At 54.5% G+C, this 13,574-nt stretch overlaps 1 protein-coding gene across 6 annotated transcripts in view; it reads right to left on the bottom strand.

Annotated features, from left to right (window-relative positions):
- Positions 1-13,574, bottom strand: part of Adgrg1 (adhesion G protein-coupled receptor G1) — a 37,224-nt gene that overhangs the window by 11,845 nt on the left and 11,805 nt on the right. For 3 of the 6 annotated variants that reach the window (XM_050144336.1, XM_050144339.1, XM_050144335.1), the window contains exon 2: positions 91-176. In XM_050144336.1, the coding sequence (XP_050000293.1) occupies positions 91-154 (64 nt within the window). In that variant the 5' untranslated portion in view covers positions 155-176. Of the gene's footprint in view, positions 1-90; positions 177-6,578; positions 6,650-7,491; positions 7,568-7,927; positions 7,999-13,574 lie in introns of those variants that run through there. The other 3 variants (XM_050144337.1, XM_050144340.1, XM_050144338.1) reach the window with 3 other exon arrangements.

Raw genomic sequence — 13,574 nt, 5'->3', positions numbered from 1 at the left:
CAGACCCACCTCTTACCCAAAGAGTCCACTCACAGACGTGGAGACATTAACTAACAGTCATGACAGTCCCAGGGCCCCCAAAAAGCCTACCTTGAGCCAGGAAGAACAGACTCAGTAGGAGATACACCGTCTGCCGCAGCAGCTGGACCGCCATTGTACTCCCCAGAAGTCACCACCTGGGAAAGAGTGAGAGCATTATTGGGGGGGGGGGGCAGCCCCACAGCGGGAGCCTATATATAGGTGGGGTATGAGCTACAGGTCATACAGAAACGGTCAGGCCTCCTCTCCAGAGCAGCCAGAGGCTATCAAGAGGCACAGTCACCACTCTCCACAGAGTGTAAGCGGCTCATGCGAGGCGGGGGGCGGGGCAGGGGGTGTCCCAGAGGCCATAGAGTGGCCCTGTCTAGAATTCACCTTGCAGCTACCAGGTTTAGAGGCCAAGCAGGGGAAATGGGCTGTGTGTCATGACCACCAGGGGGAGCCAACCACCAGGGTCTGGGAAGCTGGAGCCGAGACATGCTCTTTGTGGTGGTGTCTACCCACTCACCCCTACCCTGGTGCCCTATGAGGGCCAGCTCCATTCACGCCACACTGACTCCATAGGCCACTATTAGCTGGGTGCCAGATGGCTACCAACCTAGGCAGCTCTTTACCCTAACACCTACATAAACACACACTAACACTGGAGCTAGCTCTATTGTTGGCTCTCCTGCTAGCCCAGTGACTAAGCTGGGTGCTGACAGACCCTGACTACCATCCCTCAGCCTATGGAGATCTCCTATCGGGAACTCTGTCAGGCCACAATGACGGACACTCATCTGCTGGGCCCAGACACTTGGGGCACAAAAGAAGTTGAGTTTGGAGGGAAACTAAAAGGGCCCTCTAGAAGAGGCAGATGTTAAACTCCATGCCCATGTGACCCAAGCAGGATCCTCCTTCCTATCTCCTTCCTGCGCCTCATTCTGCTCATGCTGGCCCCTCAAGCGAGAACCAGTCCCACACACCCAAACATGAAGAGCATCTGAACGTGAGGAACGGAATCTCACGTGGTGCTGGAGCATCACAGAGAGAACAGGAAAGTTGTTGGGGAGCTAGTATGCCCTCCATGTGGGCTTCCCCGCATCCAGACAACCACTGCCAGTCACCCAGAACCAGCAGAAGGCCAGCATCTAGGAGCAGGCCAGATCCCCCCTTCCCTCTGTGGTCCCTGACACTGTCCACCCTTCCTTTCCCTCTGCAGCGCCTGTCACTCAACCTTCAGTCCGAATGTCTCTCTTTCCACATAGACTCCTCGCTCCTCACTTCAACTTGAAGCTCATGAATCACTTGAAAACTTGATCCAATTTCCACTTTTTGATGAGACAGTCAACAATTCATGAGGTCACACAGCTGGTGGAGGACTCATGTCCCTCTCAGCGTGGGCCACCGCGGTCAGCAGAGGGCCCAGGACAGGACAGAGCCATTTGTCTTACACCAATCCTCCCCAACTGACCCTTGAGAACACAGGAGGCCTGGAAGGGAATGAGCAAGGGAAAAACCCAGTGAGGCTGGGTCACCCTGATCACCCTGGCAACCCGTGGAAGGGGTCAAACACAAACAAGGGGCCCTACTGCCCCTCCACCTAGTCCCTGTTCAACCCCAGCTGTGTGGAACCACTCTAAAGAGGACGAGCGCCCCTGCCAGCATTCTTAGGTTTGGATGAGGAGGTATTTGTTGCTTGGATCTCTTAGTGGACTCCAGAGTCAGACCGCCTGGGTTCAAATCCCAGCTCCCATATTTCACCCGTGTGTGTTTCTCGCCATATTTGGGCTTCACTTCCCTTGTAAAAGAGGATTGCAAACCAAGATGCCATTTGAGAATTAAGTCTGTTGTTCTCCATAAAGGGCTTTGGACCGGGATGCACACAGGGTAGGTACCACTGAAGTCCGACCATCTCTGTGTACCTTCTAACCAGTGCATGCCTGGCCGGGACCCAGAACCCTTCCCCCAACTCCTTATCCTATGCTTCCCTCCTCACTCAGTCCCCTGCCCTCTGCAGGTGGCCAGCTTGGCCTTCAGAGCGCTTGAGGGGAAATTCCTAGAACATGAGCCTCCCTTCCGGATAGAGTAGCAGAGTAGCGGGAAGGCTGCGGGCCCCACCCAGAGAACTTCCCTCCTCCAAGCGGGCCCTGAGTGTCACAGACTCCCAGGGGCAGAGAGAGAGGGGACGATGGGGGTGGGGCTGCTCTTCAGACAACTAAAGCTTATCCACACAGGTCAGGGAGACTACTGCTCTATTTACCCACTTAGCGTATTCCTGCCTGAGTCCCTCCCAGGGCTATCTATAGATGTACACTTGCCACCAACCTCATACCCCAAAGGGCACAGGCAATGCCTACAATGGAGCACCTACTGCCTCCTGCAGGCATCCTCAGATCTGGTCACCTATTCCTCACAGCCTGGCACCTGGCCAGAGAGAGGGGCCTCTGTGTTCCAGAAACCAAATCTGGGAAGCAGAGGCCCACTTCCTGGGGACTACCTCTGACCTGCACAGATGATGTCCCTCTCACAGACGATGAACGGCAGAGCAGACAAGCCTTGGTCCCCAAATGCCAAGCCAACACAAAGTTGTGCCACCTGCCACAGCACTGCCAGAAGCAACGGTTATTGAGGGTGTGGGTCCACAGCCTCACCCCAATAGTAACAGCGACCTCTGAAGAGTGACCGGGTACAAATGCGGAAACTGAGGCCAGAAAAAAAAAGGCCATCTCTCCCAAGAGCACACAGGGCTGCTGCTGAGCCCTCTCTTCAAAAGTCCCTAAGGTTTTCAAAAAACCCCTGGTTTGGGGTCCCCCGAGAGAGAGAAGCAGGAGCTGTGGAGGTCACAGACACACGGTAGGCAAGTGCGGCCTGGAGAGAAGTAGCTGCTGGGCTGAGCCCCCTACTCCCCATTCTTTCAGAGTGGCCATCCTTGACCTCGGCTTCTGGTAAACAGGCAGAGAACAGAACAAACTGAGCCAGCCCGACACAATGGAGGATATCACAGGGTCCCCAGGGATTCCCTGGAGTAGAGGGGGCAGGGCTGTGTGAGCCCAGACACCCCCATTCCTAGCATGACTGATTTCTGGGGAGGGGTCCCCCGCATGACGGGCAGCAGTCCCAGAGCTCACTTTCTCTCCTGAGGCCTGAGTCACTTCCCCTGCCATTCCAGGACACTGCCAGCTCCTGGAAAACCCATTTCCTCCTTGGATGGAGGTGGAAGTTGAATGGATGGGACTAGGAGGGCTCTGGATTAACCCTTCAAGTGGCCAGCGGTACCCCCTTCCACTGGGGTTACAGGGTATCCCAAGGGTATATGTCATTGCCTCGGGCCTTTGCCAGGATATCCTGGGTTCTGAACGGCAGATTTCCACTGTGATTTTCTGCACAAAGCCCGAGTCTACAGGAGTAGACTCCCAACCACACACAGCCCTGTGTGTCTCCCTGCCAAGGGCTGGCCCCATTAGAGGTGTCCCAAACTGCCAGTAGCCTGAGAACCCCGCCCCCCCAGGAAGATGCTGTGAAGGATATGGCCTGGGTCCTGTGCACCACAGCTCAGGTGGGGCTCATAGCCGGGCTTTGGCAGGATCCAGTGATTGAAAGGCCACGTGTGGGAACCAGGGGTACCCAGCAGCTGGACTTGGGCAGCATTGGAGCAGGCAAGGACCTGCTGCATTTGCTTGACTGGGAAATACAAACCTTGGACAGGGAAAGGGGCAGCCCACCTCTCCTGACTCTTGTCTCTTCCCCATGACATGGCACGTGGTCCACAGTATTTGGCAAGGGGCCGACCATCTGAGGGACCTCCCACAGGATAGCCCAAAAAAGGAGGTAAAGCCCATGGGAGGAAGTAGGGAGCCAACTACTTTCCAGGTTCGAGCCTCCTGTGATCAACCCAGGCCCTGTCTGGGGAGACAGAGGAGAGGCCCAGCATATGATCAGTTACTTTCTAACACATTCTGTAGAATGTGTTCCTGGAGAGCTTTGGAGACTCGGGGAGAGGACAGGGTACCTTCGGAGTATAAGCATGCAGAACTGCAAGTGTGTGTCCACAAGCCGATGAGCGTGCATTTGCAGTATGCACTGGGTGAAGAGAGAGGTGAGGAAGGCTGAGCAGACTATGTTTTTTTCTGCAGAGGAGGCAACTCAACCAAGGCCAAAATGGGAGTGAGGCACATGATTGGCACAGGCTTGTGTATGCCGCCTCATAGAGCACAGGGCTGAGAGGATCCTCCCTCCCGCATCTTCCAGATGTGGCCCTTCACGACAGCTCCCCACTTCAAGCACTGCATGTCCAGATACTCAGAGGAGATGCTAACCAGACCAGGGACCAGAGATGCCTCCCTGCTCAGCCAGAGCACACTGGGCTATGCCCCTGCCCCGCCCCGCTTCTGAGCACAATACTTGTAAAGGCTGGGTCCTGCTTTCTTCATCTGTCCCCGTGCCACAGTTGGGTGACTGACACCCAAGCAATCTGACCCCTCCAGAACCTACCCCTCACTGAGAAGGAACACTGGGGTCATAGGGGCAGCACAGTGACTTCAGGCTTCAGGAATCTGTCTAGACTGCATGATAATAAAAATCAAGCCGGCACCTGCTGGAAGCTGGCAGGTTCCCAGGCCTTACCCACTAGGGCAAGGCTCACTTTCTGTGTTTGTTTATTTGTTTATTTGTCTTGCACTTAGCCTGGGTTGGCCTCAAACTCAATACCCCTGCCTCAGCCTCTCAAGTGCCAGGATTCCAGGCCTGAGCCACCGCATTGGGTATGGTTGCCATTCTAAACCCAGCCTTGCTATAGAACCACACAGCTAGCATGGGCTTCGCCTTCCTGTGGTTTCCTGCCTATGTCCATGAACTGTACCACCCTTTGCCAGCCCTGCCCCATAGGGAAACCAAGGGAGGGGAGATGTGGGTATTGAGTACCAGCCAGCAGAGGGCCTGTGGGCACAAAGGACTCTCAACCTCAGCAGCTGACCATTCTGCAGTTTCCTGTTCCTACAAGTAGACATGCATATGGAAGACCCAAGGAAGGCCAAGGGATCTTCACCAAGCAGGGATGAGCTGGCCTTGGCCACTCCCTTAACTGTTCTTACACACAGGCCCTTCCTGTGGTTCTAGCTTGTCACATAGCCACGGTCCGGGGCTCAGGCCTCTGCCTTCCCCACAGCTCCGCGGTGACAGTAGGCAGCAGACAGTGAGGCTCTGGAATCCAGGTCCCCTCCAGCAAGCACTCAGTACCAGCACCGGCAGGGTCACTGCCACATGGTGACCCAGTGCTCTCAACTCTGTAGTCTGCTTACCTTCCACTAATTCTGGAGCGATGCTTATGCAAAGAGACAGGAAACTTAACATGAAAATCACATCGCAGGCAAGATTGCAAAACAAAGGGGGACTCATACCATAACTCAAATCAAGTCCGGCAAACCTCAAGTTTCAGCCACTGTGGTTACTGAGTCCCTTCAGTCTCCCTGGCCTTAGCGTAAGAGAACTTGCTACTTATCTTCTGGTTAGAGAGAACTTTAAACCCTACTTTCTCTTGTGCCCTAGCATAGCAACGGCTCTGATAAGTCCAGCGAGAAGAAACAGCACAAAGCTTGCTGGCACCAGTCCCGAAAGCAATGGGATGGCAGGTCATTTTCAGCATGGACCTCTGTCATTCACGTGAAAAACAAGCCCTCGGATGCCTTTAAACCACACAGTAGCCTATCAGCACACTCGCCTCCAAGTGCACATGTATGTGCACACACACACACACACACACACAGTCTCTAGCCCCTGCCCTTCTCTGAGCTGTCCCCAAGGCTATTAGCCAGCACAAGATGGGCCACTGAAGCCATTTAGGTTGCAGTGATCCCCAGGGTCCCTCATCACCATCTCTGACACTTCCAGGTGATGGGTCCCCTGTGAGCTTGGGTTGTACTCAGGCTGGTCCTACCTCCCTTCACAGGCAGCAGCGGCTTGGGGAAAGGGCAGTGCCATGCCTGACCCAACATGATCTGGCCCATTACAACCTCCCCTAGCTGGCTGAGTTTATCTCAGTCTCCAGCAGCTAAGACACTGGAAAGCGAGAGTCTGAGGATGTAGATGCTCAAAGCCGCAAGGAATCTTGGGCCTAACTGGAGAATCTGAGGAGCTAAGGGAGAGGGAGTGGAGTAACGCCCAGGGGTCCTACATCTGTCCTACCATAATTATCATATGGCCAGTATAGGCCAGGGCTTGGCCAGTCCAGAGACTCTGGTGCTGACCCTGTTCAGCTTCTAGTCCTGGGTGTTCCAGGCCAGGCCAGAGCCAAGTGTCCAGGGCACAGTCCTATTCAACGAGCCATTGTGGATAGCCAGCCTCTTGTATTGGTACAAGGGACCAGCATCTGCCTCTTGGGGCTGGATGGCAGCAGTTACAGGCACAGAGGTCAGATAAGCTCTGTGGTCCCCTAAGCCTGGACCTGTGGACCAGCCTGCCTCTCAATGGGCCTCAGTTTTGTCAATGGGAAATTACAACCCCTGTCCTTTGCCTGTTACCTGGGTAGATTTAGGGTACTTGCAGGTGAAGAAAGACCTTACCTCTGAGCTGGCAGTGAGGGACAAAGAGGACACCCAGCCTGGCCAGACTTTCTTCCCTTTCAGACAACAGCAGTCTCTGTGTCTGCCTGAAGTTCCCCTTTCCCATCTGCTTTCCTGAGTTGCCCAAGGCCACCCGCTGGCTTTCTGGGGGCTGCGCTGGGCTCCCCGAATCAGGCAGAATGCCCATCTGTGGACTGTAGGATCTTTCTGTTTCCCAAGGTCAGCTACCAAACCTCCCTTTTTGCCTCTTTTCTGGCCCAAAGGCTGCCAGCTCGGTGACACAAAGCCAGGCAGCTCTCAGCTATGACTGGATCCAAGGCCCCTGCAGGGAGGAGACAGGAGGCATTGAAGAGCCCCCTCTCTCAGCTCCCTGAACACACAAAGGTTCCCTCAGCTCCTCCGTAATACCAACAAGCAGGTGCTGGCCCCTGCAGTAACAGTTAGCGTCGACAAAACACTCCAGATAGGCAGGGTGGAACTCAAAGTTCTTTGAGCAACTAATATATTTATTTGCTTGTGTTTTGAGATGGTGTCTCTCTATGCCACCCAGCCTGGCAATGAACTTATAATCCCCCTGCCTCAGACTCCCAAGTGTTCGGATTACAAGCCTGAGCCACCAGGGCTGACTTACATTAACACATCTAATCTTCTTAAAAACCCATGAGAAAAGGACCGTGGCCCACCGGACAGATGAACAAGAGGCCCCTGGGAAGCCAAGTCACCTGCCAGGGTCACACACGAGGAGTAATGGTTGCTTGGGAATCCAGGCTAGCTCCGAAAGAGGCCGGCTCCTGACGGGAAGCTTACCTGCTGGTGAGAGCCTCTGTTTAGAATTCACAGGGGAATGATCTCCTTGGGTTAAGCTGGCTGCCCTCTGTGCAAGGCCCTAGTTCAGGGCACTGTACGAACTTACCGAGGTGACCATGGGTCACAGCTCCTCTACAGCTCTTCCCAAGGTGGTGGTGTTTCCAGTCCTCCTCGTCCGGTTATCCTCCCCCAACCCTTCTCTGAGACCTGTGCTGTGACCACGGCTATAGCTGACTCAAAATGTTCAGCTCGGAAGGGAGGGAGGGAGTGTGTGGCTACCCCCAACCACTTCCTGGTGATTCTCCAGCCTTGCTGATGTTTGAGTCCCCTTAGAGGACCAGCTACGATACCCCCAGGGTCCCTGGCAACCACCATTATCATATCCATATCAGTGCCGGCGAATGAGGGGGATGCATGCGGGGTTTCAGGAGAGAGAATGAAAAAGGGAGGCTGAGGAGAAAGGGAAGGAGATGATGCGAAGGGTGATGGGGGAGAAAAGGGAGGAAAAGGGAGATTAAAAAAGGACAGGAGCAAAAATCTACCTGGCTTCCTCCTCCAGGCAAAAGAGTGACTGGACGAAGATTCCCTGTTTGCAGGCGGCAGACTGCTGGAGTAAGGGACACTTTCCCCTAGTACAAGGGGCTGAAGGTCGTATGGAGGCCTGCCCCCCCCCTCCAAGTCACCACCCCCTTACTAGAGCTTCAAACAAAGGGGGCAGGCGGGAAGCTGGGCTGAGAAGACGGGCCTCCAGCGCCAAGGGGGAGGAAGGGGCGCAGGTGACAGCAGCCCCTGGCAACCGTTCCCCTGGCAACCGTTGGCAGCTGCATGGACTGCGTCACGGCCTGGCTGAGAGCGCGGGCTCTCTAACTTGTCTGTACCAGAGTGTGAGTGCTTTCATCCTGAGGCTGCCTGGGCTGGGCAGGCGCTGGCAGGGACAAGCTGGGCCCATGTGCAAGAAAGCCAAGTCCTAGAAGGTAGGCTGTCTGTCTTGAGAGGACCTCAAAGCCCCAGGGCACCCAAGTTCTCTACAGAAGCAGAATGATAGATTTTTGCATGAACTATATATATTAAGGGAGAGGCTTGAGGAAAGGTCTTGCAACGTAGTCCAGGCTAGTCTTGAACTTGCTATCCTCCTGCCTCAGCTTCAGGTACTGAGATTGCTGGTGTGTGTCACCACTTCTGGCCCTCAGCAATGACTTTAACACCAAAATGGTTTTAGAACACCGTAGGAGCCAGACCCTTGACCAAATGACACCTGTGGGAAGCTGGCACTTGCTGGCTGCCTCCCAGTGGACTTGACCACAGCCAGGTGGAACATTCTCTGGTCCCTGTCATTGGCTGCAGTGAATAGAGCATATGACATTCTCCCCTGAAAATGTCAAGGGTCTGTCTCCTGCGGGAAGCCTTCCCAGACTACCACAGCTCACTCAGAAGCCCCTTTCTGAGCTATCCCAGGACTGAGGCTCCTCCTGCCTTTCTTCCAGAGCTCTCTGGCTGGGGCAGGAGCTTCTGGGCCACTCTTTACCTACCTAGGAAGAAAGCAGACAGATCAAGGCTTCTGGCTCCTTCACTGAGCACCCAGTGCTGGGTGTTTTAGAAACTCACTTCCACCATGCTGCAAGGTGAACAGGGTTGAGCCCAGGCTGAGACAGGACCCTAGAAGCTGGGGAGGGAGGAATGTGATTGCTCAAGGCTACCTGACTGGGAGGGGCAGGTTGAAGAACCCAAACACAGATGTCTGAGCTCTAAGCGCACATTTTATCCTGTGGAGCCCTCTCACCAATACCATGCACAACCAAGCTCGATTTCATCTCCAGAAAGGACTCTGCTCACTTTCTTCTGAGTGGGCACAGCTCTGACCTCGGTGGAGCCTTTCTACCCTGTGAGTCAAAAGGGAAAGACATCCAGCCCTCGGAGTGACCCTGAGCGCCAGACAAACTTGAATGAGAGAAGAGAGGTGCACAAAGGCCTCCAGCTCTGAGCCAGCAGCAGATAAGGACAGAGCAGGGCTGCCGAGGCTGAGGCACAGGGTCTCAGGCCTCTGCTGAGTGAGGCAAGCCTTTCCCCTGAGCACCAGTGGGAACTCCGGGGATCCCATGCCTCAGGTAGAAGGGCTGGCACAGGCCCTGGGAAAAGCAGCAGGGCTTGGAGCCTTGGGTACACTAGCCCAGTGCCTCTAGCCCATGGACCCAGGCCAGCAGGCTGCCGCGGTCAGGAGGCCACTATTGTCTCACTGCCAGAGCCTGGGACTGTTCAGGCTCTATTTTGGGCCTGGAGGAAGAGGAAAAGAAAGCAAAGAAAGGAGCTGCTGTCCTGGGCAGGAGTGGGGGTGGGGTGGAGACACCTTCCCTGCCTCCAGAAAGAGCCCCAAGGCCCACTGGCTGGGAAGGTAGCCATGTTGAACCAAAAGACCCTGCAACCTCAAAGAAGCTGGCAGGGTACTGAGGCTCTGTGGACCCAAGGGGCGGGCACCCCAGCCCCTTTACACACACTTGGTGCCTACTCACTACAGCAAGAAGCGGGCACAGTCTGTCTCATTCCCATCTGCAGCCCCTGAGCTTCCTACCCATCTTCAACTGTGAGAAACCTGACCCAGCTAATTGCTGCTCAGAAACCACAGCTGGACTTAGACCAGCTTTGCTCCAGAGCTTCTAGGATGCATCTCAGCTGAGGAGAGCAGGGGATCGGAAATGTCTGCCTGATATCCGAGACTCCAGAGCAGTACAGCTGTCAACACAAACCAGTGGCCCCACTCCGGTGCCACCTTCCGCCACCCCTGTCTTCCCCACAGTCACCAAGTCCAATGCACCTCTAGCTTCACCTCAGGGCCTTGGCACACGCTTTCCCTCACCGTTGTGTGTTCTAAGATCTCCCCTCTGATGGGCCTTCTTGGGCCTTCATTCAAATGTCTCCTCTCCTGAAAAGCCATCTATGACTCCCCAGTTCTAACTGTCTTCTGTGTCCATTGTGGCGTTTCCAGTCATCTGTGTCATTTGAAGGCTCGTGGTCACTTCTGAAGTGCCCCTACCATTGGCTTGTTTACTATTCTTCGGTGGCATTTGCTGTCTTTTCTTTTTAAAGTTATTATTGTCACTGTGACGCTTTTTTCAATTCCACGTACATGCCTGCTTGTTCCTGTGTGTGTGTCTGTGCATGTGGGCACGGGTGCTTTGGAGGCCAGAGGTATGAGATTCCCCTGTGGCTGAGTGACAGGTGGTAGTGAACTGTCTGGCATGCTGTCAAATTCAAATCCCCTGCAGAAGCCACTGAGTCACATCTCTCCAGCCCTGGCCGGCTTTGCACGTACGACATCCCTGCTGGCGTAGTGTGGGGACCCCAGCAGCTGCCGAGTGCTGCTAGTTGAACGAGCGAGCAAGCGAGGGGAACTGAGGCACAAGCCTGATACTGTAGATCTAGGCTAACAGTATCTGCTGGAGGGGCTGAATACTGAGCCATCCCCAGCCTCTGACTAGGGAAGGAGTGCCCACACCTCCACCGCGTGTGAAGGAGTACCCACACCTCTGCCACGTGTTGGGCTAGTGCAAGGATCCCAAGACCATGCACAGCCTGAGAGCTGAGAGAAGCTAACTCCCCCTCCAACCCCTCCAACACGTAGTAGCCTAATAAAAGCTCTGAGAAGTCCTGAAGCACCCAGGTTCTCTTACTCCTACCCTACCTCAGGTTGCTGGGGGGGGGGGTACTCCAAAGGCTTCTGGATGACATGACGTCTGAGATCTGACTAGCAACTGTGAACACCAAGCCCCAGATTTTCTCTTCACACACAGGCAATATTACCAGCCTGTACCCCTCAAGGGTCTGCTCCTGTGTCATGGGATTAGGGAGCCCAGAAAGATGTCTCACTTACAAAGGGAGGTCACAGAACTATTACTGTCACGACACATTCCCCTAGTAGGGGAACGGAGGTGGGACGCCTTCTGCAGGAAATCTGAGGTGGATCAGAAAGAGGAAGTGGGTGCTGGGGTATAGGAACCCAGGGTGGGTGGGAGCCTCTGAAGACTAGGACCAGGCCCACAGACTAGCGCTAATCCACATCAGAGATGTGCCTGTGAGTGCCACGACATTCACCTGACCCCACGCCTCCATCGCCACCTGTGAGGAGGGAGACTCTTTCCCATCGTACAGCTGAGGAAACAGGCGTGGAGAGAAGCTGTTTGCCCAGAGCCACAGAACTGGTAAAACTGGACCCCAATCCAGTCTGCAACTCCTTCAGTCCTGTGCCTCTAGTGATGCAACACCCCACTCTTACACGGGCAGCCCCACAACGCAAGAGAGTTAGTGGCCCATGACACTCTGCATGAGGTCGAGATGGAGGCTCAGAGAGGTTTGCGCCGCAATCCCGAGGCCTCACAGCTGAGGGACTGGGCCAGACCACCCCTGTACACTCATGTGGTGTGTGAACACCACTGTCTTCACAGATCACATTTACTGCAGCTTTGAACTCTGGTTACCCTAGTAGGGGGACAGGGGTGGGACGCCTGCTTATCCTGATGCCCATGGCAGGGTCTCCAGGGAGAAGTGCCAACTGTCTTCCCCAATCACAGCTAGTATTGGTGACTCCTGTGCCAGGTTCAGAGACCAGGCCCTACCATCAGGTATCCTAACTGTGTACAAGAAGGGCAAGGAACAAGTGTTGGCAAGAAGTTTCCTTACTACGCTGCCCACAATCCAGCAAGATGATATCACTGGTGTTGGAGCGGAATGGGGCAACCTGAACAGCTGCCCAGATTCAAGACTATAGGATACGGATGATCCAGAGGCCCCAGACTCTGCAGGTGGAGAAGTGTCCTTCCTGTATAAAACAACCTCACTCACTCACAGCTCCTCACGTGCTGTCTTGGAAAACACCCCTGCCCATGTAGTCCAATGGGGGAGTTAGATGCAGTGACCAGCAAGGTAGTGGGGAGGGCCATTATGTCACTCAGACATCACCCGTGTGTGGTTAGCACTTAACTGGAAAGGACGTGGTCATTGCGGCCATCTCCCCAGGGCTGGGAAAGCTCAAGGCTAGAAGAACTGTGAAAAAGAACCTCCTGAGCCCCCAAGGCCCTCACATGGCTTCTCTAATCAACTTGAATATTTGCAAGGATGGGGTACTCGCAACCTCCAGTGGGACCAGCCATGGTGACAAAATGGGAACAAGTCTGACCAGAGGTAAGTGACCAGGTCCCTGCCACCATGGACTGTACAAGAACCCCCATGCTGCTTCACCGTCTCTGAAATATGGATAAAAATCGAGCCCTGGAGGAGCAGAAGTACCAAAGACAGAATGAGGGCCTTGGGCAGGGAAGTGGGGCTGAGGAGGCAGGCTATTGGCCGGTCCAAGCCACTTGGCATCTGCCCAGATGATGATACAACAGACGGGAATCAGGCCCAGGTTCAGCATGACTCAGCCGTCCTGACCAGCCCCTGAGGTCCACCACTCACACTTGCCAGCCTCAAAACAGGTGGGCTGGGCAGTTGTCGCCTACCACAAGGTCAGAAACCCAGGCTTCCAGACACAGAAACCATACCCTGAGAGTTGGACTCAGCTGGGAATGCCCACTCAACGCAGGCCCCAGGGACCAAGGGAACTCATTTCAAAAGAGGAGGGACCACAGAATGCTGCTCAGGACACCAGCCTGGCTATAACCCAGGCATCCCTCCTGAAGCCAGGAAGGTGGTCAAACAGGCCTACATCTAACAGCAGGCAATGTCTAAAGGTCACCTTCCCTTGCTATGCCTTTTGCAGAGGGGTCTTTCATCCCTTTCCCCTGTACTTGAAGTTCTAAAGAGAAGTCCCAGATAAATGATGGTGATGCTAACTGTGAAGTCATCTCTCTCGAAGGCTACAGAACACAGGGAATCTGATGAGCCTTACTGTCGTCAAAATGGGCTGTCCTCCCGCTACTACTGAGCAGCTATGAGTCAATGAACACAAGCAGTAAACTACTGTAAGATTTCTCCAGCAGACAAGTAACATCTAAGGGGTCATGGGAGCTCTAGGGGTCAAGGTCAACAGTGATATTCTCCAGAAAAGTGAGGACCAGACACCGTGGATGCCAAAGACATCTGTTCACCATGCAGTCTGTCTGTCCACCATCTTACTGAGCCTCTCCTCTCTATACAAGGGTTTCTGTGCACCAGAGAACCCCAGGCAGAGCTCTGAGGAAGACAGCCACAAAGGAGGTG

This window comes from Alexandromys fortis, unplaced genomic scaffold (genome assembly GCF_014885135.2).
Source record: "Alexandromys fortis isolate MF-2015 unplaced genomic scaffold, M_Fortis_MF-2015_v1.1 scaffold_1, whole genome shotgun sequence".
In the NCBI taxonomy this organism is placed as follows: domain Eukaryota; kingdom Metazoa; phylum Chordata; class Mammalia; order Rodentia; family Cricetidae; genus Alexandromys; species Alexandromys fortis.
The sequence above is the reverse complement of the archived record's forward strand: the minus strand, read 5'-3'. Positions and strand labels throughout refer to the sequence as shown.